General features: G+C 36.3%; 1 protein-coding gene across 8 annotated transcripts in view; it reads right to left on the minus strand.

Annotated features, from left to right (window-relative positions):
* KTN1 (kinectin 1 (kinesin receptor)) overlaps window positions 1-25,324 on the minus strand; it is a 105,170-nt gene that overhangs the window by 52,732 nt on the left and 27,114 nt on the right. For 7 of the 8 annotated variants that reach the window (XR_001145415.1, XM_012724548.1, XM_012724547.1 and 4 more), the window contains exons 2-8: window positions 17,254-17,815; window positions 14,032-14,169; window positions 12,619-12,789; window positions 9,541-9,671; window positions 6,075-6,191; window positions 3,648-3,788; window positions 655-761 (exon numbers count right to left, since the gene is read on the minus strand). Coding sequence is in view for 7 of the 8 variants with exons in the window: in XM_012724548.1 (XP_012580002.1) it covers window positions 655-761; window positions 3,648-3,788; window positions 6,075-6,191; window positions 9,541-9,671; window positions 12,619-12,789; window positions 14,032-14,169; window positions 17,254-17,785 (1,337 nt within the window). In the remaining variant the exon portion in view is untranslated. Of the gene's footprint in view, window positions 1-654; window positions 762-3,647; window positions 3,789-6,074; window positions 6,192-9,540; window positions 9,672-12,618; window positions 12,790-14,031; window positions 14,170-17,253; window positions 17,816-25,324 lie in introns of those variants that run through there. The other variant, XM_012724549.1, reaches the window with a different exon arrangement.

Genomic DNA, 25,324 nt, shown 5'->3' on the forward strand with positions numbered 1-25,324 from the left:
TAATAATGAAATTTGGTTGTGTATAATTCCTAAATCTTTTTGATGACAATTACATATTCTATAATCACCATAAAATAATCAAAAAAATAGATGGCGCACACTCTTAAGAACCATGAATCAATAGTACCACTCTCAGAAGGAGGAATCTATTAAAATCAGAGTACAGGCTTAATATTATTCTGTGAAAGCATGTTACCAGTCTTCATTAAGGCAATGTTTCTCAAAGTATGACCTAATGTAATTATCATCACTATCACAAAAACTGTGTCTTAATATACAGATTGCTGGGCCTGACCTCAGAGCCACTGGATCATAATAGTCTTTCAGGGTTAGGCTCAAGAGCATATTTATAATATATCAGATGTTCTTCATAATAATAAAGTCTAAGAACTACTGTTAAAGTGAATAGATGGCTTAAAGGTTATAAATTCAGTCATAAATTTGTATACTGTTTCACTGATGGCACTAGTATTTATTATATAGTTCAGCTGAATATTTTTTCATACAGGAAAAAAGAATTGTTTCTGAAAATTAAATAATTTTAAAAACAAATATAAAAATTAAACATCTACACCAATTACTATCAATACATTTTTTGATGATTCAAGAATATACTCTGTCATTCAATTAAAAATAAAGCTTTTGGAAACATACTTGCTTTCTAGTTGGTTTGTAGTGTTGCTGACAGCATCCCTCAGAATGCCATTTTCCTGTTTCAAATGCGCTATCTCTGCCTCCATCTGCTCGCGGACTTGCTGAAACTAAAATATTTTACACATGTATGATTCAGAAAACAAAGACTACCAAAGCTAATTTTTTGAAGAAACACTATGATGATGATAATGTAAAAGTAATCAATAGGATGAAGTTTAGACCATACTTCTCAGGTAAATACAAATTTAAAGGATAAAATTACATTTTGATAGGTAAGAATACAAAGAAATATAAATTACCACAGTATTCAAGAATATGTGATGATGATAGCTGCTATCATATTTGAAATATAAATACAAAATAATATATATGGAGATCTTTTAGAACTTCTTTCCTACCCAGTAGGTTCACATAATCAAGCCTGTCTTGATCCTAGACATGTCAAATTTGTTTGTATTTTTTATGAAAAATTTTAGCAATCAAAAGTTTAAAAATTAAAATTATGTTTAGTACATTTATATTAAGCTATAAATTAAGCCATAACTAACTAGATGGTAAATCTACTACATCAAAACTACTAGTCAAACACTCCTGCTTTAAAATTTTAATATCAAATTCACAGAATTTAAGATAAAAGATAAAAAGAAAAAGAACACAAAAGATTAGTCACTTCAACACCTTTTATTTTTAATAAAAACGCATTGCTGTAAGTACTACTCTAATTTTTAAATGAATAGTAAATAGGAATTAAGAAGAAATCACTTGAGACTAGGAGAATCAGTTTTTCAATAACCTTCAAATAGTTCTTCAATTAATGGGAAAGAGAAAAAGAGTACTTCAAATGGCTGTGGGTTGGGGAAATGGAAGATGTAGTCAAATAAAAGCTTTAAAGTAGCTGATGGAATAATAAACAGATTAATTCCTTTTTTTCCCCCTACTTCTGTGGAAAATACTGGGACTTTGATATTAGTAAAAAATATTTTTTTAATTTTTAGCATACTAGCAGTATCATTAAAATAGTATTTCACAGGGTCCTCCCTGGTAGCACAACAGGTTGGAGTATAGCACTGTGAGGCTGGCCACAGCCGCTTCAGCACAAGTTCAATCCCCAGTCAGCGGGGTAACCCACATGGTATGGGAGACCTCTCCTGTCCCGCCCACTGCTCCTCAGCAGTGTACTTCATCAATCTGCCTGTTCTGCTCACCTCTCTCTCTGGTGGGCCTTCTCGCCGCCCCTGCACCTCTGGCCTGTGTGCATAGATAAATAAATCTTCAAAAAATAATAATAATATTTCACAAACAAGAATCTGGCACTAACTACATGTTGGAATGGAAAGGAAAGACCTATTAAGATGGTGCCATAATTATACTACTATGAAATAATGAACTAAGGTGACATATAAGAATAAAATACAAAACAAACTAGAAATAACATGTTTTTAAAATTTCGAAACAAATTATATACTGACTCAAAGGAGTCAAGTCTAAGGATTATAATGCCTGAAAATATTTGGAAATAAAAACTACTCTGCAATCAAGAATCTGATTTTTTACCTATGTTGTGAGGTGATGACAAAAGTTTCCAAATTGAAGGACTAGCCAAAAGTGAAAACAATTTTTAAAATATCACTAACTCCAAAATTTTCATTTAGAGAAGACTATTATACTCACTTTACAAGCTGACCCAAGCCTTTTTATCAGCAATAAAGATATTTTAATCTAAAGGGGGGGGGGGGAAGTACCACACTGGAGTGATGAAATGAATGATACATGAAATAGACAGTAAGAAACTTTCTAAAATGCTGACAAAGTCAAGTAGAAAGCATGAACAAGAAACAGAAGGTCACGTGGGCTAAAACCATAGACATGAGTTATCCTACTACTACGACTCTCTTCCTCTCTCCTCCAAGAATCTTCCAATCCCACATACTAAATACTTGGTCTCACTAAAACTCACCTCCCAACATTCAGATTTTACAATATTCTCCAACATGGATTCCTTGCAAAAGCCTTCTAACTATCCCCTAATCCACTTTCCATACTATTAGTTAAAATATTAATATAATCACTAGGTTGCTGCTTAAACACTTTTACTCACTCTTCTACAACCTCAAAGTATACAAAGATCCTTTTTAAAGTCAGGACCACTATTTACTATTCTAGATTTTCTCTTCATGCCAGACCTGATTCCCAAAACTACACTACTTAACTATGTTTCTCACAATATGTTTTATTACCAGACAGCCTAAACTGGCAATACTTGGGGTGCGCTGATTAAAAAGTTGAATCCTGGGCCCCCATATAGGCCCAATGAACTATCACCATGAGCATATAAAACCACAGCCAAGGGCCCTCCCTGGTGGTGCAGCGGGTTAAAGCACTGCACTAAGAAGCTTAAGCCAATTCCGCATGAGTTCGATCCCCGCTTGCCCCGGAGGAGATCCACATGGCGTGGCAGACCTCTCCTGACCCACCCGCTGCTCCCCTCAGCAGTGTACTTTGTAGATCTGCCTGTTCTGCTCCCCACTCTATTCCTGGTGAATCCTCTCACCCTCCGCATCTCTGCCCTGTACCCCAGTTCTGTATGAATAAATAAATAAAAAAAAAAAAAAAAAACCCACAGCCAAGTTGTAACTCTTACACTTAATGGCCATTCTTTCCTAACAATGCTTAATTGTTTTAAAATACTCAACACAATCTATCACTTCTAACAAGTCTTTCTTTTCAACCTATTCTACTCTTAACCCAAGCACCCAATGCTGAGCTGTATTATAATGGAGTATTTAACTGTGAGGACAGCTTCCAGCCTCCTTATCTCATTCTCAACTAGAAAAGCTGTGTATTTATTATGTGCATGGAGGCATTTGAACTAGTCATTGTAGCTGGATGGCCCAGACTACAAAAGCAGACTTTCAAAAGTTTGTTAATTAAACAACATTTTTAAATGAAATGCAGACATTTCATTCATGTTATTTTAAAGAATTAAAATATACCTTCATCTGCATCTGTTGAGTCTCTTGATAACTGACATGCATTTTATTTTGAAACACATTATGTTCCTTTTCTAATGTTCCAATCCGGTCTTTCATCCTTGCTATAACCATACTGCTTCTTTCTTTCTCAGCCATCATTTCCTGGAATAAACCAGAAATTATGAAAAAGTTATTAAAAAGTACCATAGTTATACCAATAAAACATTTTTAACATACAAAAACTAGCACTGAAAACAGTCATGAATTCTGAAATAAGTACTTGCCTAACAAGGTCAAAGATTTAAAAAATAAAAAGTCTTCTGCATATTATCTACTCTTTATACCAGTTCCCTTCATGAACACTTTGCAGCTCTGTTTACTCTTTCAAATGTACTTTCTAGTCTAAGGCAAAGTGTTAAAATGTTATAAATCCTACATTCTGACTTGATTTTAAGAAAAAACATTTTTAAAGCAAAGTTGTTAATTCTTTATTATTTGCAGGTACTAGATCTCAGAATACAGAAAAAGGAAAAATTGACTAAAAAAGTCTCTTAGGAGACTATTTAGACTTTAAGAGCAAAAATCAGAAAGCAATTTTTTAACCATATTCCCAAATCAAATCTTAAGAGGGTGATTTCATTTTGTATTGCATGTATTATGAACTCTTAGAACAAATATTAATTACTAAAGTATAAGAAAACCAAGCAACTTTAAGATTACTTGACAGGTATGCTCATCAGTTCATGTTCCCAGTTCTAAGAAACTAGCAAAACTAAAGATTTTTGTTAACTGTGATTACCCATGAGGGTTAGGTCATTTAAAATTATAAACTGCTATACTGATATCTACAATACACTTAGGTAAAAGTGTACAGATGAATGAATTATCAAAATAGTCATCTGATTTTTAATTAAAATATACTTAAGAAATTACAACCATATAAACTTAAGTGTCTAATCTTAAAGGAGTAACTTAGTAAAAGACTTTTATTAATCTTAATCAAGTTTCCTATGAACTTTTAAAAATTTATTTTAAATTCACATGAAGACTTTATATTCAAATGAAGTCAGTTTCATAATGTCATCAGGTAGTTGAGTGAATGTTACAGAAATAAACTTCATTTATTGTTTAATACCAAAAAGAAGAAATATAGACTTCAGGGCCAAATTTTCTATATGTTCTAAGTCTACACAACTTTTGAAATGTATACAAAAATATTATTAGTTTAGGGTATACAGCATAATGAATTGGCATTTATGTATACCTGGCTCTTGAACAAGGGATTAATTGTGCCAAAAGCCAACAAAGTGGAAATCCACATATTTACTGTATCAATTATTATAAGTTTACATTGTTTATTTACAAGAAAATCTACACATAAGTAGACCTTCTTAGTTCAAACCTGTATTGTTCAAGGGTCACGTGTATTACAAAATGATCACCAAAAAAAAAAATCAGTTACACCAATCACCACAGCTAAAAATTTAATTTCTTGTTAAGATTTACTCTTTGAGCAAATTTCAGAAATATGATACAGTATTAGCTATAGTCACCATATTGTTTATTTTATAAATAAGCCACAGGACTATTATTTTATAACTAGAAATCTGTGTCTTTTTTTATATATTTTTTGCAAAATTTTTAAAAGGTTTTTTTTTACTTTTCAGAACTTTCTAAGGTTTCAAGAAAACGTATTAAAATTATATTTATCACAAGAATGTTCATAAATAACTTATGAGTTTTATGTTGATCTCTGAATTGGGTTTAAAATAGATAACAAATTTTGTGATTTTCTAGAGAATAATTCCAGATGATATCCAATTAAAACACATTCTCAATGTCCAACTGCTTCCGTACTCTGAAATTAGGGTATCTGTAACTACTGTTACTCATAATCCAGCAATAGGCTATAAAAAGGAGAAAATATGTCATTAAAATATGTAAGAGAAGAGTGAGACATGCCTCTACCACCAACAAAATTCTAAAAGACAGTAACTTTTACTGGGCATAAGTTTCTCACATAGGGCCCACCTAGTGACATATGGGATGAAGTATCAGCACTATCACTTCTAGGGCCTAAGTCTAAGCCCTTGCTAGGTGTTGGGGGCTGAGGCCGGCATCTGGCGTCTGTCAGCAGCCATAAAAAGCTGAAATGGAGTCCGGATAGAGAAAAACATCAAGGCCCCCCACAGCGAGGGAGCTAAGCCCCATATGGTTCAGCAGGCATATTTAGTAAATCTGCCTGTTTTGCACCCTACTCTCTGGTGAGTCCTCTCAAACCCCATCAGCCCACATGCACCTCTGGCCTATACCCCAGTTCTTCTACAAATAAATCTTAATTTAAAAAAAAAGTATTAATACACAAATAGTTAAATCTGAAACTGCAATTTCTAAAATTTATCATTGATTCTGATTCAGAAAGTATGTTTCTTAGAAGAGTATCTTTACCTGGGTTAACTGCTTACACCGATCCTTTGTAGCAGCAACGTCTTCCTTCACTGCAGCAAGTAACTTGTCTTTCTCTTGAAGCTGATGTATAAGTGCAGTCAATTCTCCTTTACTTGACTGCATTGAGAAATCAATAGAGAATCATGGGTGAATAAAAATTATGAAAAGAAAGTATCTAATTGTAACTGCTCTCATGTGAATGTAGAATTCTCTGTTTCAAATAAAGAATTACTACCAATTGCTGATCATTGAAATATCATTAGAAAAATCACTGCATCATTGTATGTTCTGAACCATAGAACAGGATACATAACAATCAAGAAACCAATCATACAAAGAAATACAGGACTTCCAGTTTTAAACTCTGAGTCAAGATAGCAATTTCTGCCTTCTCTTTATGAAAGCTCAAATGAAAATTATGAATCAAGTATCAGGAAAGACTACGCACTACCCTAAGTAGTGGTGCTCAAACACAGGTGCTCAACAACTGTCAGAATATACAGGTGCCAGTATATGAAAGCACGGTTTTCTGAAGTTAACAGGCATATATATTAAAAAAGGTAAAAGCAACAATCCACACCTCCCCCTGGTCCTCTCTGGTTTTGATATTACGAACAAGTGCAAAATAGAAAGCAGGAATTTTCTTAGAAGGAAGTCTCAAGAAATAGAAATAGTAAGAAGTAGTAATCAAACTTGACTCAGAACAACTCATCAGTGAGACAGAGAGTAGAATGACTTTCTGTAGTGAGAGCTTTCACAGGGGAAAATGGAAAGCTTGAAAGAACTCATGTGCACAACACACAGCCCCAGAAGAACACCAGTTACTCTTGGCCTTTCCATGTTTTCAAATCCCAAGCATTGAGATGATCACTAAAAGAGGCATACTGATCAAAAAGAAAACAGTGTCTATGCAATATAGAAGGAAAAAAAAGGTAAATGAAGAAAAAATACCAGAAAAAGATCAAAGAGTAAACAAAAATTTGAAAAAAAAATGATTTCTAAATATCTAATATAGTCATTATTGCTGGAAAGTAAGAGCAAAGAACAGAATTCACAAGAAAAAGCTAAGAGAAAAGTTAACACCATAGGATGAGAATAAACAGTTAAAACATATGACTTGGCAAAACAAGAATAAAATATGAGCTGAAATATAGGCTGGTAAAACCCAAAGTAGAAGTAAAATTAACACCATCTCAAAAAATAAAATCCAGTTAGCATCTAACAGAAAAAGACATCCACAAAACATACATTTAAGAGTTCAGGCAAGCGATATAAAGTATATAAGCTACAATCTTTTTTGAACTAACAAGTGCAAAATAAAAAAGTCAAAGTCAATGTCAAGTCATTTTAGTAAAGTGATTAACATCAAAGAACTGAAACCCTTGATTCTCTAAGGAGAATGGACTCTAGAATAAACTCCAAGGAATATTAAGTACTTGGTTGACTCTGCTCAATGATATTTTTATTGTGAGAGTATAGTGTGACAAAAATACATGAAAATATTAATATCATCCTATTTTATGAACACAAAGAACAGTAAAACAAACTTGAAAAATTCCCAAGGAAACAAAGTGAAACACAGAAACATCAAACCCTACACCACATTAATCAAACAGAGACATAACAAAGAATTTAGGAAATATAGTTTCCATGGGTCCTTCTGAAATTTTTCTAGGAAAAATAGCTAGGAAGGCCCTCCCTGGTGGCACAGCGGTTTAAAGCACTGCATTAAGAAGCTTAAGTCATTTCCACATGAGTTCGATTCCTGCCTGCCCCGGAGGAGATCGACATGGTGCGGCAGACCTCTCCTGACCCGCCCGCTGCTCCCCTCAGCAGTGTACTTCGTCGATCTGCCTGTTCTGCTCCCCACTCTGTCCCTGGTGAATCCTCTCACCCTCCGCATCTCTGGCCTGTACCCCAGTCCTGTATAAATAAATAAATCTTAAAAAAAAGAAAAATAGCTAGGCAACCAAGAGATGGATAAATAAACTAAGGCAAAAGAATTGATATCAAGCTGTGAACCCATCATTTACTCTAGAATTGAGATGAAACAAATAATGTAATAATGGAACATACTAAATATTACAGGTTTTCAATAAATGCTATAATTAGCAAAAGGATAGAAAAGTCAAGAAAAATTAAGTAGGTAGACCTCCTGTTTCATGAATATGACAAATCATATCATTGATGCCAGAGTCCAGAATTTTAATCTACATTCAAAATAAAAACACCAGTATTTTGGAATTCAAATACAAAGAAACATGCATATACACAACCTAACATCTCTCCAAACTATGCAACCCCAAAAGCCTTTGGTCTATTTTTCCCTTTCCTTCTAAGCTTATTCAAAGTGCAGAGGGAGGTGACAAAGGAAGGGAGTGGTAATAAGACAGCCCATGCAGAAGGAAAGGCTTGGTATCCTCGAAAGAAACCAGAAAAAAACCTAGAATGAGTGAAAAGAAAGGAGAGAAGAGAAAAAATACCATCAGATAGATAAGGTTTTAGAGCAATATGAAATATAATCCTAATACTTTAGCAAGCCTAGGTTTAAATGTGAAAAAGAAAGGCACTAAATGGTTTTTAAAACAGTGTGTAACATGACTTTATTTACCTCTTAAAAGTCACCCTGAAGTGGTGTGGGAAAAACAAATTAGAGGATTAAGAAGGAAAGCATAAATACCAACTCGACCATGTGAAAAGTGGTAACTTATACAGTGATCCTTAAGAAAAAAAGTGAAGCCAATCAAAGGTTTAAAGCACGTAGTTTTGTTGTTCAACGTTTGTGTATGTATGCACCTGTGTGTATGAGAGCATGATTTTAGAACAGGAATCCTTATGTCCAATAATCTAATAGTGTATACCAGACATCAGTGTCATCTCATAAGTTACACTTGAAAAACTGTCATCCTTCCCAGTATGACCATAATTCATGCTAATGTAACATGAGCCATGAGAATTAAGATATCAACTCCATGGATCCTTTTCTGTATTTTACAAATTTTAGTCAGCTACAGCAGAGTTCACCATCCAATTTATTTGAGAAAGATTCTATTACATACATACATATCCACAATCTCTCTAGAAAACTAAAGATTCCCAGATTCTGTTAATGGTAGTAATCTCAGTCACAATCCATGTGTTTTATCCAGAAATCATCTGACTTTAAAAGCAAGGTGCAATTTAGCTAAGCACCGTATGGTCGACCTTAAAGTCATATAAACCACCTTATTATAAGAAATCCTCTTATCAAAATATCAAATGACTCAGATGCCTGATTATGCTAATAAAGTGCACTCATTAGCAGAACATATGAAATAATTTCTGAAGGCATTCCAGAACTTTCAAATATGACCTTTGTGCTTTGGGGTATTAAGGATGGGAGCAGATAGTAAGTTAGTGTTCTAATAGGAGTCTTGAACTTCCTATCTCTATTCCCTAATAAGCCCATAATCAAAAATATGCTTACCTTCTTAAAAGCATCCTGTATTACACCAGACTTCTCTTTTAGTAGGTCTACAATACAGAGAGCTTCATCTTCTGAAAACATCATAGTTTTCAAGGACAAAAGAAAATCTTTAAATTTCACTTCAGCATTTTCTTTAGGGAAAGAAAATAAGGGGAGGGGATAAAGACTGACATTTAAAAGACATAGCAATGACTTTAGGAAAGGTTAGCATTAAGAATCCCTGACCAAGAAAGTAATAACCAAGAGAAAACACATTTATACTTCAGCTCAAATAACAACTGTTCCAATCAAGGCAGGAAAAAATTACCTTTATAATCTTTAAAATAATATGAAATTAGGCCCTCCCTGGTGGCGCAGCGGGTTACAGCACTGCACTGAGAAGGTAAAGCCACTTCTGCATGAGTTCGATCCCCACCTGCCCCGGAGGTGACCACATGGCGCGGCAGACCTCTCCTGACCCGCCCGCTGCTCCCCTCAGCAGTGTACTTCGTCATCTGCCTGTTCTACTCCCCACTCTGTCTCTGGTGAAGCCTCTCGCCGCCCCTGAGCCTCTGGCCTGTACCCCAGTTCTGTATGAATAAAATAAAATCTTTTTAAAAAAATAATAATATGAAATTAACTAAAAATCTGCTCAAATGCAGAATACTGAATTTTATGCTCGCTTAAAAAAAAACTTAAATCAAACTAGTTCACTACCTTGCGCCATGTACAAAAACCAACTCAAAGTGGATTAAAGACCTAGATACAAGACTCGAAATCATGAAATACCTGGAAGCAAAGATGGGAAGATGGGCGAAACACTACACACATACACCTCAGTAATATATTTGAAGATACAGCACCCAACACAAGGATAGTGAAGGAAAGGATAAATAGATGCGACTATATCAAGTTAAAGAACTTCTGTACAACAAGAGAGACATTACAAAAAAACAGATATCCCACTGATTGTGAAAAAATTTCTTTCACATAACTAGAGATAAAGGATTGATCACAAAGATATACAAAGAACTGATGAAACTCAACAAAAATAAACAACCTCATTAAAAAATAGGCAGAAGTGGCCCTTCCTGGTGGCGCAGCGGGTTAAAAGCACAGCAGTGAATAGCTAAAGCCACTTCAGCATGATTTCGATCCCCGCCCCGGAGGTGATCCACATGGTGCGGCAGACCTCTCCTGACCCGCCCACTGCTCCCCTCAGCAGTGTACTTCGTCAATCTTCCTGTTCTGCTCCCCACTCTGTCTCTGGTGAATCTCTCACCGCCCCGAGCCTCTGGCCTGTACCCCACTTCTCCAAAGAGGAAATTTAGACAATCAACAAGCATATGAAAAAATGTTCAACATCACTTGTAATGCGGGAGATGCAAATTAAAAGTATAATGAGATACCACCTCACACCAGTGAGAATAGCACATCTTCAAACAACTAGCAACAACAAATGTTGGTGAGGATGTAGAGAAAAAGGAACTCTCCTGCACTGCTGGTAGAATGCAAACTAGTACGACGACGATGGAAAACTGTTTGGAGGTTTCTCAGACTGCTAAAAATGGAGCTTCAATATGACCCAGCAATCCCACTCCTTGGCTCCTACTCCTTGGTATCTACTCAAAGGACACAAAAGCAATGATTCAAAAAAGCACTTAAACCCCCATGTTTATTGCTGCTTTATTTACAATAGGAAAGACATGGAATCAACCCAAATGCCCAAAAAGTAGATGAATGGATTAAGATATGGTACATATCCACTGTGGAATATTACTCAGCAATCAAAAAAGATAAACACATGCCTTTTGCAGCAACATGGATGGAGCTGGAAGGGATCATGCTTGCTGAAATAAGCCAGAAGAAAAGGGAAAATACTAGATGGTTTCACTCATAGCAGGAGTATAAAGGACCGGGGGGGAAATAATAATAATAATGAATAGCTGTATACCAGAGACATTTTATGGGGATGGAGTGGGGAATGGGATCAAAAATGGGGGGAAGAGAGACTATGGCAATGGCACATGGGTGACTTGGTAATGGGAAGCCCACGGGGATTATAGCTGAGATGGAAAAAGGCACAAAATGATGTAAAAATACTACTTTTTAAATTTTTTTTTGAAAAATGAACTATTTAAATGTCTTGTATACATTAGTCTACACTATATTTGTTCACAAACACATTCATTTAACAGTAATAACTGACATATAAAAAAGGTTAGATGAAGACAGAACACTGAAGTAAAAAAATTCTGATTCAAAGTCCACACATCAAACATCTTCTGACTTATCTACCTTAACTGCCCCAAGACTCTCATAATAGGCACCAACTCTTCTTAAAGAAACTACTATTGGGCCCTCCCTGGTGGCGCAGTGGGTTAAAGCACAGCATTGAGAATCTAAAGCCACCTCCGCATGAGTTAGATTCCCACCTGCCCCGGAGGAGTTCCACATGGCGTGGCAGACCTCTCCTGACCCGCCCGCTGCTCCCCTCAGCAGTGTACTTCGTTGATCTGCCTGTTCTGCTCCCCCCTCTGTCTCTGGTGAAGCCTCTCACCGCCCCTTAGCCTCTGGCCTGTACCCCAGTTCTATATGCACGAATAGATAAATCTTTAAAAAAAAAAAAAAAGAAAAGAAAGAAACTACTATCCATTAGACTCAAAGGAGCTCATTTTAAGTTTAAAAAAAAAAAAAGAAAAAAGTTGTGCACGAGTGTGGGGCAAGCAGGATGTTGGAAATCTCTGTATATTCCCTTAATTTGTTCTGAATCTAAGTGTGCGATTAAAAATGAAAATGAGCCTATTCTGTTTAAAGGAGTCTATGAATTAGCATATCACCTTCAGAGGAAATAGAAGGGAATGATCACCACACAGCAAGAGATCCCAAGCAAATTGACACCCTAAGGCAAATCAAATTCCAATGTTCAGATCTACAAAATTAAGGCTAAACTAGAAAACTATCAATAAATCTTTACTACAAAGACTCTATGAATACTTTGCAATTCATCATTTCTGTGAGATACTGCATTACATCAGAATCAAAAATCTGTTTTGGTAATATCTATTGCAGAATGTGTTATATCATTCTACACATTACCTTTGTCAGTTTCAATCTTCGGTTTTTTAGCCCCCATTTTCTGGATTCCTTCTATTTGCTGAGGTTTAATCAAATCAATAATGTCTCTTTTATCCACCACAGGGTCTGAATCTGCATTATCCACCAGAGGAATATAAGTAGTTGCATGAGTAAGGGGTTCATCTACCAAGACTGCAAATGAAATTCAACAAAATCATAATGACACATGGTTTTTTCTAACAATAATTAAATAACATTAAGCATGTTTTCTAACAATAATTAAATAACATTAAGCATTAAACATGTCTATAATGAAGTTATTTTCAAATTTCCAATACCATCCAATTTGGCTTTAAATTCCTACTACCAAGATGGACACCTCCTTATTTTGTTGTGTGTGTGTCTGTGTATGTGTGTGTAACTAGACCAGAAGTGCAAAGAAGTTCAGAAGCAGGGTGAGAGGATTTAGTAAAGACAGAGTCGGAGCACAACAGGCAAATCTATTGGAATACACTACTAAGGGGTACAGCAGGCAAGACAGAAATCTGCTGTGCCATATGTGCGTTAACTCCCTGGCAGGAGACTGAACTCAAGCCATAGAAGTGATGTGCTGAAACTTAACCCCTAGGCCACCAGCGAGGCCCATGTTCCTAATTTTAATGGGAAGAACTCTAAAAGTTTGAACATTAAAGTCTGGTATTTGCTGGTTAGAGTTACATAAAAGGTCAATAACTATATGCAACTCATTTTATATTCCTGACTTTTAAAAAAGACTGTTGGGCAAGTATAATTCTTTAATTTGAAACTTAAAGATTTAATCTTAACAAACATTTTTGGGCAACATTTTTCCTATATGATTCGTCAATGTCATAATTTTAAGACAAACAGAATTTCATCTTCTTCTTTTCCAATTTAATCATTTTTCGAACACTAGTTGATCTGCCAAAAAACCTTTTTAATATCTGTTTACAAAAAAAACTCATAATAGCAAAGTTTTGGGAGGCAATTCTGAATCTATAAAAACCTACTATCTCACTTTTTAGATGTTTTTCATATATACATATCAATTATGTTTAGGAATTGGGAATGTAGAGCAATAATAGATCTATCTGAAGTCCTCAGTTTTTGTGATTCAAAAACTACAAACATTTCAGAAAACTTTAAGTTCTTATTCTACCTATCTTATTGTCAAAACAGAGTTCAGAGAACACTTATAAATGCTTTGTTCTTCATAAACTTTTCATAAACTTGTACCCTGCCCATGTGCCATAGCACTAGGAAGCCGGCTTGCATGGCATTAAGAAACCCCTAGACTGGTAAGTCAGTTTCTATGGTACATGTTCGAGTGTAAATTAAAGCACTATGGAGTTCCTAAGGTCCCTGGTCCTGGTGTACATCTCTAGAATATATAAAATACACATTGAAACATTTCACCATTTTCTGTCTTTTGCTTCTTTGATGACACTTTCTTCTTTCCTGATCCACTTTCTTGCTTAGTCTCTTGATGGAGAGGTAATGATTCCTGCTTTTTTGAAGGCACCGTAAGAATTTCCACCTTTTTATCCTGATCATCTTTATTAAAAATAAGAAAAATTATCAGTGAAAAGTATCACAGGAAACAACGCAATTATCACTAATTCAAAGAAAACTTTACCACCAAAATTTTTAATTGATATATAACTCTCTCACCAATAACACATCACTCTATCCTTCTCAGCTACATCTGTTCTGTAACTTCATTGAGATTGCTAGTACCTGTTCCTCCTCTTATAGCCCAGTGCTGAGTTACTCTCAGGTAGACATGGTCAAACTTTATCATGTTAAAAAATAAAAGCCGGCCCTCCCTGGTGGTACAGCGGGTTAAAGCACTGCACTAAGAAGCTCAAGCCACTTCCCCATGAGTTCGATTCCCGCCTGCTCCGGAGGTGACCACATGGCGTTGCAGACCTCTCCTGACCCGCCCGCTGCTCCCCTCAGCAGTGTACTTCGTTGATCTGCCTGTTCTGCTCCCTACTCTGTCTCTGGTGAATCCTCTCACCCTCCGCATCTCTGGCCTGTACCCCAGTTCTGTACAAATAAATAAATCTTTAAAAAATAAATAAATAAAAAAATAAAAGCCTTGCCAGATCCATTTCCTTCTTATACTGACAAAAGAATATCCTGTCCTACTCTTTCTGCCAGCCATTTATCAACTAATGCAATTGGTTCTCATTTCCTTCAGTATAACCATGAAAGAAGTTACTCAGATGATCTCTAGTGTCCCTAAAATAGCATACTCTACCAATAATATCCTTGAATCCTTATTTGGACTTCCACTTAACATTTCATATTCTGCCTCCTTTTTAAAATGCTCTCCTCTCTGTTACACTAAGTGCAATAAACCAGTCAAATGTGTGATTGTGTTTATATCTAAAGTTGTCAAATTCACAGGCAGAAAGTAAATGGTGGTTGCCAGTGGCCAGAGGAAGTTAAGGAGTCAGGAATCAGCCTTTAATAGACATGGATTTCAATTGGGAAGGATGAAAAAGTCCCTAAGATGGCAGGTGGTAATAAAGCACCAAAAAAGTGAATGTACTTTAACAGCACAGAACTCTGTATGCTAAAATGCTAAATTTTAAATAAGGTATATTCTACCACAAAATAAAGAATTATCTACCAGCTCCACGAAAATTCTATTCCTACGATTGGACTATTCCTTTGCAATCTCATTTGTGAGTTGCTCTTACTGAACACCTTACACATATTATGCTGGTGTTCCTCAGGTTGTCTTCAATTTAAATTGTTCCCTATGATTACAGCTACCCATGACTTCAACTATTATCCTCATGATTAAGTCTTCTCAATCTATATTCTAGCTTTATGCATCAGCACTTACACATCCGGAACTGTTTTCTAGGCAGATGGTCCCAGAAGCACATGAAACACAAACTAGAAATGTTCTCCTCTGCATACACATACACTCTTTCCAGTATTCCCTATTTTAGTACTATCAAACATCTACAGATGAGGAATTACCAAACTTTTTCTGTAAAGAGCCAAAGAGTAAAAACTTTTCAGTTTTGTGAGCCATAAAGACTGTCCATAAGTATTCAGCTTTTGTTGCAGTAAGCCAATCAAAAACATGTTCATAATGGCTGTACTTAAAAAAATTTTAACAAAATGTTCTTCTTTGAATTTTCTTTAGACCATTTAAAATGTAAACTATTTTTAGTTGATGGACCATAAAAAACAAGAAGCAGGCTAAATTTGGCTCACTCTCACTTAAAACCTGGCAAATAACATTTTGCTCTTGCACTCCCCTTTATCAATCACACCCTGCCCAGTATGTAAAGTCATTTCATTTTTACTTGGTAGACCTCTCCAATCTACTATTTCTTCTGTCATTACCACAGTTCAGTTCTCCACCCTTAACCCTGGAAAACTACAACAGCCTCTTAATTAATCTGTTTATATTAAATACTGCCTCATGGAATCTGTCCTCCCAAATTCTACCAAAGACAGCTTTCTAAGATACATGTCTAACCATGCAAAGTAACCTAGTTGGTAATTTTCGACAATGGCAAAGCTATTACATTCCAGTTCCAAAGCATTGCACACTAAAGAACCATGATCTAATCACTGCATACCTTTTCAGCTGTTTCCTATTACTCTTTAAGGTACATTTCCTCATTCTACATTACACTGTACTCTTCTGGCAATGTGGAACAAGAGACCACCAATGTTTCTTGGAGGAAGTAACTATTCTGGAAGACTCAGTTCAAGTACTGCCTCCACTCTAAAGTTTTTTACCACTAGTATCCATGTGTACTTGTTACTTTGGCTTCTAATTTTATTATTTGCTTATATTCTACTCCCCCACTAAAACGGTATACTTTTCTTACTCATTTCTTTAGCATAGTGATCATCACCTAGTTTATTTAAAATTCAAAAGCTAATTAAACATTCCAAAAGATACACAAATGGTATACAAAAATCCTTTTGCAATTTTGCACATAACCATGCCATTTCTCATGTCTTTTCCACTAGTATGTTAACACCACCCTTTGATAAATCTCACCCTTCCTAACAACATCTAAAAAAAAAAAACACCTAGATAGTACTTCTTCAACTTTTAAGATAATTTCAGGTGTTACATATTTTAAGTGGACCTCCTTAGGACTCCTATAGTAGTGTAGAGTTACATCATTATACTGAACTTTTTATATTATATTAACCTATTTATATTTATGTCTAAAACTAAGCATGTGACTACATTGAAAATGTACAATTCATCTCTATACTCCAAATACCTGAAGTAATACCTAACATAAAATAATGTGACAAAAGTGTCTGCAAAATAAAACAATCAAGAGCAAGAAATTGTATCTAATTTCTTTTCTTTTTTAATTCCTATCTCACAATGATTACAAAATACTGACTATAATAGATGTTTCCAAATGCTGATATTCAAAAGTCCTCAAGTGGTTTCAGTAAAAACAGCAATTAATGAAAGCAACAACACAGTGAACAGGATGGTGCACTCACAAATTCTGGACTTAGCATTCAACATTCTGTGTTGTACCCAACACAGTATCCAAATTTCTAGCAAATTATTTGAAAATTCTAAAGATATTAAACAAATACAATCACGCAACAAAATTGAATAGATTATAATACCGCTTCCGTTTTTAGGCTTCTTCTGCCCTGGTTTTTTCTTTGAGGCAGTTGCTTCAGAAGGGGGAGTTGGCTGTGTAGTAACTGGGACAGGTTCTACTTTTTCTACTTTTTTGCCTGGAACCTTTGATATATCACTTTCTTTGGTGACCTGCTCTTCTAGTACAGGCTTGTATTTCTTTTCCTTCTTCTTTCTTTCTCTAACACTACTTGGGGTTTCAACCACATTCAATGGAACAGGTACAACTTGCTCATCTTCTACAGCCAAAACATCAGATAATTTGAAGTCCCGCAGTACACTTTCAGAATCAGATTCATGGAGATTCCCATTCTGAATTTCTTTCTTTTTATTCTTTTTCTTTTCTGCCTTCTTCTTATCTGTTTTGGTAGGAATAAGTTTTTGTTCTCTTTTCTGTTTTGCAAGAACTTCATCATATAATGTTTCTTTCATGAAAAGCCAGAAGAAGAGGAAAATTACTGTAATGACTACTGAAGGTATAAGGACAATAAAATACGTTGACTCATAAAACTCCATGGTGTTTGTCTTAATGTGATCCTGTAAAACCTAAGTGTAAAGAAAAAACAGAAACAACTCAGTCATAAAAATCAAACACACAAAACTCTTTTCTTTCAAGTGGCATTTCAAATCTCATCTGATCATTTAAGCAGGTTAGCTGTTCATTACTTTGCCAAGTGTAATTCAAATGTACTATGAAACAGGGCTTCCCTGGTGGCGCAAGGGGTTAAAGTACAGCACTAGGAAGCTATGTGAAGCCGATGCAGGAGTTCAAGCCCCAGGTAGGAAGCTGACCCACATAGTACAGCAGACCTCTCCTGACTTACCCACTGCTCCCCTCAAGATGTGCTGAGACATATGAAAGATACAGAAATATAAATCAAAATCACAATGAGTTAGAATGTGTCCTTTGAGATAAAATTACAAATTAGATGCTTTTCTCAAATGTGTTCTAGGGAACCCTTACTGCCAACAATTTTTAGTGCAAAACTAGCCATCACCAACTATCCCAGAGTACCCAGAGACTATAAAAGTCATTGCTTCAATCAAATATGCATAGTTACAGCTAATTTAAAATTTTAAATTCCAAATATTGCTATTCATAGAAATATGTATAAGCTACATAAATATGGTTTGTATTCTTGTAATTCTTCTCAAAGTAGCAATGAAAGGTGTAAAGAGATGAAATTAAATTCCATGACATGCTTAAGATAAAAATTAAAACTCAGGCCCTCCCTGGTGGCGCAGCGGGTTAAAGCACAGCACTGAGAATCTAAAGCCGCTTCTGCATGCATGAGTTTGATTCCCGCCTGCCCCGGAGGTGACCACATGATGCGGCAGACCTCTCCTGACCCGCCTGCTGCTCCCCACCTCAGCAGTGTACTTCTCGATCTGCCTGTCCTGCTCCCCACTCTGTCTCTGGTGAAGTCTTTTGCCACCCCTAAGTCTCTGGCCTGTACCCCAGTTCTGTATGCACAAATAAATCTTTAAAAAAAAAAATTAAAACTCAGTCAATTTTGTACTTTTAATTAACAAATCTGAGAATTTTAGAAGTTTTAGAATTATTAGAATAAAACCTGAAAAACAGCTAAAAACAAGTTAAACCAGACTCTACCTAAATAGAGGAATAACTATTTAAGAATTGTTTCAAACCTTAGAAATCACCTGCCTTAGCGTTAAAGTGTCAAATAATAAAACTATCACCAGCTACTGCAACATGAGTTAAATCACCAGCCAGGGAGCTAACCCACATGGCTCAGCAGATCTCTCCTGTCTCACAGGCCACTTCCCTCAACAGTGTATTTCAGTAGATCTGCCTGTTCTGCTCCCTAGTTTGTCTCTGGTGAATCCTCACCACCTCTCCCAGACACCTACACCCCAATTCTTGTATGTATAAATAAAAATAAACCTTTTTAAAAAGAGAAAAGAAATTAACTGCCTTGGTAAGTCTGAGTTTACTGAATATAATACTTCAGAACCAGTTTAGTAGGACTCAGGAATTTTTCCAAGCCTAGATATAGCTTTTCACAGTTGTCTACGTTAACGGCCATCACAGACAGCCCAAGGGACCTTATAAAGATAACATAAAATTAGGTGTATTAAATTTAGTCTTTCAACTAATTTTCATGTCACTTTAAAAAAAAAGGCAGAGCTCTCCCTGGTGGTGCAGTGAGTTAAATCACAGAACTAAGAAGCTTAAAGCCACTTCTGCATAAGTTTGATCCCTGCCCGCCCTGGAGGTGACCCACAAGGCGCAGCAGACCTCTCCTGACTCGCCCGCTTCTCCCCTCAGCAGTGTACTTCTCTTCTCCCCTCAGCAGTGTACTTCGATGATCTGCCTATTCTGCTCCCCACTCTGTCTCTGGTGAATCTCTGGCCTGTACCCCTGTTCTGTATGAACAAATAAATAAATCTTTGAAAACAAACAAAAAAAAAAGGGCAGAGATACAAAATGATGTAAAAATAAACTATTATGTTTTATATATATATATTAAAAAAAAAAGGCAGCATATAGGAGCAATGTGCTAAGTCTGAAAATAGCCAGGAATGAAAGCAGAGAACAAAGTTGATAATTTTATAACTGAAACCTGTTAACCTTTTATATATCCACAAGCAATTTTTTAAGACTTATCTTTTTGTATGCATACAAGTACTGCGGTGTACGCCAGAGACAGAGTAGAAAGCAGAACAAGCAGATACCCTGAAATATATTGTTGAGGGGAGCAGTGGCTAAGACAGAAGAGGTCTGCTGCACCAAAGAATGAACTCACACATCAATCAATGGCTGGTGATAGCTTGATAGCACTTTAACACCTGTGCCACCAGGGAGGCCCTAACAAGCAATTTTTAAGATGTTAATATAACCCTGGATGTGTGTAAAGTAAGGTTTTAACAAAACCTTGAAAGGGATCAAGAATATTGTGCTAACAAAATACTAAAAATAAGTTTATACAGAATTGTTTCTGCTAACTCATTCATTTCTCATTCTAAATTGATCACATTAATTTTACTGTGCTTAATCGTTACTCATCAATCAGGAATGTTTTTAAGGAGCAGATGCCAAGCTTTATTTTAGGTTTTGTTCACTTAGTTTTCATTGGATGAAAGAAAAAAGACCCCCAAAAACATGTTGACTCTTTGGATTTTTGCTTTGAAGGAGAAGGTAGGCTATTAAGGCACTTAACAGCAGTAACAGATGTTTAAAAAAAAAAAAGATCAAGTCATAGTAAGGAAGCATTCATGAAAAACAAGTCTCAGGTATGTTCAGCCTAGGTCTTAAGAAAGCATAACCAAGATGACATCACCAACATGGCTGACAAGAGTCGGTGGGATTAAGTTCTCTCTTGGATGTGGTAAATAAGGGAAAACTGCAGCAAACTGCAGTCAAGACTCAGACATTTTGAACAGGATTGGCAACCTAGGGGAAGCAGGAGGAAGGTGAAAGCAACAGAAAAAATAAAAAATAAAAAACAAATGAAAACCTGCAAACCCAGAACACCTCGACCAAGGAAAGAAAAGGAAAAGGAAAAAACCTGAAGGCAACTAGGGAAAACTGAAACATCTGAAAACCCCATGAGAGAAGCAAAGGTTAGCAGGTTGATTTGCTTGGAGAAGAGTGGAACTACTACAGATCCGCGGGAGTGCGACTTGTGGGAAGGATAAGACTCAGCCCTCTTGCCACTGGTGGCAGGACAGGGGCCTGGCCTCAGCCTGAGGGATCACGTTTCTGGTCCCCTGACAGAGCCGTAGGCAGGGCAGCAGTGCTGCCGCCTTGAGCAGCTATTCTGATAGTGAAAGCCAGGCAGGGAGTGACAACCAGCACCCACTGTTAACCTTGGCCAGGGCGTGCCTCTGCTGCTGAAACAGGCAGGACTCTGCCATGAATCAGGACCTTGGGTACCAGGCAGGGTGTGACAGCCTGTGCTCAGCTCCCGGCCATTAACTGAAAATGTGAGTGGCCATAGCCCCTGAAATAGATGGGACTCTTCTGTGAACGGGGAGCCCTGTGCTTTGGCTCCCAGGACTTTGGGTGCCCAGCAGGGCATGTCAAACCGTGCTCAGCTCCTGACCATTAGCTGGAAGAGCAGCAAGTCATGGCTGCAGCTCAGTGGAACAGGCAGGGATATCCTCCAGTAACAGGCAGCAGACAACACCTGGTTAAAACTACTAGTTTGGCAGTTGTAGAGCCACCACTACTAGCGCATACTACCTTATCCAAATTGGAAATCATGCCAGGGGTGAGGACACTGCCAACAGGAGCAAAAAGCCCCCCTAACGAAATCAAGCAACAGAGGGACTACCGCCACCAAGAACATGCATCCCCCAATCACAGTCACAAGCTAAGAATCTTATTACCCCCACTTAAAACAGTGGAAACACAGAGGGAAGAAGTCACCAGATACAGCACTCAAACTCACCACCATACTCACAATGCCATCAGCCTTGTGGAGGACTGGTGCATTAGTCCATGACCTGGTCTAAATACCAGTCTCGGCCACCCAGAAGGAGCACCCAGAAGAAATGCCAGCCACTACTAGCAACACAGTATCTCAATGCATAGAAAACATTAGGAAAGAATGTTTTAGGAAAAAAAAAAAGTACCCAAAAAAAGCCTACAGGGGAATATTTACCACAAAAAGATCGGCCACCAGAAATCAACAAAAATATAGAAAAACTGCTCAGCCTATCAGAGATTGATATGAGACAATCAGTGAACTGAAGAATGAAAACAAGACCTTAAAAAACAGAAATGAAAGGGAAGCAAGAGACTGGAGGAGATAAAGAATTCTGGGGAAAACAGTAATAACGTAATAGATGAAATGGAAGAATAAATCAACACCCTCGAAGACACAGAAATCAAGAGAGTCAAAACAGAAAAGAAAAGAGAAGTAAAAAGGAAAAGGAATGAATTCAGAAACACTCCAAGAGCTGTCTGACACCACAAGGAAATGTAAGTTATAGGACTCCCAGACGGTGAGGATAAAGGCCAAGGAGTGTCTGACACCACAAGGAAATGTAAGTTATAGGACTCCCAGACGGTGAGGATAAAGGCCAAGGAATCAAGAAAATACTCAGAGATAATTGAAGAGAATTTCCCAAGTACTGAAGGATGAAAATAGACATAGAAGCGAGGACACTAAACTACCATGATGAAAAAAAGAAATACAACAAAACACGTAATAGTAAAGCTCCCAAGAATCCAAGACAAGGAAAAAATAGATTGACAAGAGGGAAGAAACAAATAACCTATAAAGGAAAACCAATCAGGCTGACATCAGACTTCACTGAGAAAAAAACACTACAAGCAACAAGAGTGGAGGGACACATTCAACAAACTCCAAGACATCAAATACCTACCAAGAATACTTTATGCTGCGAAACCCTCCTTCTTCCTTCCTCTATGAAGATAGAATAAGGACATTTTCAGACAAACAGAAACTCCACAATTTTGTCACAATGAAACCCCCACTGCAAAAATTACAAGAAGTCCTTAACCCAAAGCCAACAGAGGGACGAACAGGAACAGATCAAAACAATAAAAACACACAAAAAAAAGACAAACAAAATGGCAAATTCAGGTGCCAATGTCTCAATATTAACTCTAAATGTAAATGGTTTAAACTCGTCAATAAAAAAAAAACACACACACACAGTTGCAGGATGGATTAAAAAACAGATCCCAGATCCCAATCTCCTGCTGTCTCCAGGTAACACATCTAACTACAAAGCATAAAAATAGCTTGAAAGTAAAAGGATAGAAAACAATCCTACAAGCAAATGGACCAAAAAAGAAGACAGGAACAGCTATACTTATATCAGACAAAATAGATATCAAACTAAAAAACGTGACATAGAAGGTCACTACATCATGATTAAGGGGACAATACAACAAGAGGACATAACACTCAACAACATATACGTACCAAATGAAGTTGCATCAAAATATATCAGGAAACTACTGTCATCTATGAGAACATGTATCAGAGAAAATATATAGTAGAAGACTTCAATAAGCCTCTCAACAATGGGCATATCAACAAGAAAAAAACTAAGCAAAGACACTAAAGCTCTAACCAAGGACCTAGACCTCATGGATCTAACAGACATCTATGGAACACTACCCAAAAAAATCTGAGTACACATTTTCTCAAATCCACATGTATCATTCTCTAGGACTGACCATATACTAGGTCACAAGACAGATATCAATAGATACACGAAGACTGAAATCATACCAACTATCTTTCTGACCATGAAGGAATCAAACTAGAAATAAACCATGTAAAGAAGGCAAGAAACCCACCTACCTCATGGAGATTGAAAACCACACTACTGGAGGATGATTGGATCAATGAGGAGACCAAGGAAGAAATTTAAAAATATCTTGAGAACAACAATAAGGACACAACTCTCCAAAACATATGGGAGACATTAAAAGCAGTTTTAAGAGGAAAATATATAGCAATACGAGCTCGCATAAAGAAACAAGAACCAACTCAAAGAAACAAATCTAATCTCCCACCTTAAAGAATTGGAAAAAGAACAACAAAATAACCCAAAAGCTAGTAGAAGGCAGGAAATAATGAAAGTCAAAGTAGAAATAAATGAAATAGAGGTTAGGAAAACAATCAAAAAAAAAATCAATGAAATCAAAAGTTGGTTCTTGGAAAAGGTAAACAAAATAGACAAACCACTTGCAAGGATTATAAATGAAAGAGGAGAAATCACAGCAGAAATCAAAAGAATAATCAGCTATATGCAAACAAGTTCAACAATCTGGAAGAAATGGACAAATTCCTAGAACTCTACAATCACCCAAAGCTAGAAAAAGAAGCAGAACAACAGGCAGTGAAAATTACAAGCAGTAATAGTGAAGCAGTGTAAAAAACTCTCCCCAAGAATAAAACCCCAGGACCAGATGGATTTACAAATGAATTTTACCAAACGTTCAGAAATGAACTAGTGCCTATTCTGCACAAAATCATTCAAAAAATTTAGAAAGAAGGAAAACTACCAAGTACTTTCTATGAAGCTAAAATCGCCCTAATACCAAAACCTAACAAAGACAACACAAAAAATGAAAACTTCAGACCAATCTCCCTAATGAACACTGATGCAAAAATCCTCAATAAAATCTTAGCAAACAAAAACCAAAAATACACTGAAAGAATAATATCCCTCGACCAAGCTGGTTCTTATTTTAGGGGCACAAGGATGATGGTTCAACATCCAAAAATCAATTAACTTAATTCATCACATCAACGACAGAAAAATAAAAACCATTATATTCATATCAATATAAGCAGAGAAGGCATTCAACGAAGTTTAACATCCTTTTTTGTTTAAGGCCCTCAAAATCCTCAGAACAGAAGGAACATACCTCAACATGATAAAAGCCATATATGCCAAACCCATAGCCAGTATTATCCTCAACGCGAAAAAGCTGAAAGCAGACTTTGCTTAAAGACCAGGAACAAGACAAGGATGTACACTATCACCACTGCTTTTCAATATAATACTTGAAGTCTTGGTCAGAAGAGTAAGGCAGGAAAAAGACATACAAGGAATCCAAGTAGGGAAAGCAGAAGTAAAACTATATTTGCAGACAATATAATAATTTACATGGAAAACGCTAAAAACTCCACCAAAAATCTAATCAAAACAATCAAGTTTAGTAAGGTGGCAGGATATAAAACCAACACACAAAGTCAACAGCCTTCCTAAACACAAACAACCAATCAGAAGAAGTGAAAATCAAGTAAAAACCAATAGAAACATTGGTATTTTGTTTACAATAGAACAAAAAAAATCAAATACTTGGGAATAAACCTAACAAAAGAGGTAGAACACTATACAAAGAAAATTCTAAAACACTGTTAAAAGAAATACAGGACAACTATCACGACTGCTCTTCAACATAACACTGGAAGTTCTAGCCAGAGCAATAAGACAGGAAAAAGGCATACAAATAGGGAAAGAAGAAGTAAAACTATCCTTATTTGCAGATGATATGTTAATTTATATGGAAAACCCTAAAAGCTCCACAGAGGAACTAAT

Source organism: Condylura cristata, unplaced genomic scaffold (genome assembly GCF_000260355.1).
Source record: "Condylura cristata isolate star-nosed mole 26May11 unplaced genomic scaffold, ConCri1.0 scaffold00013, whole genome shotgun sequence".
Classification (NCBI taxonomy): Eukaryota; Metazoa; Chordata; class Mammalia; order Eulipotyphla; family Talpidae; genus Condylura; species Condylura cristata.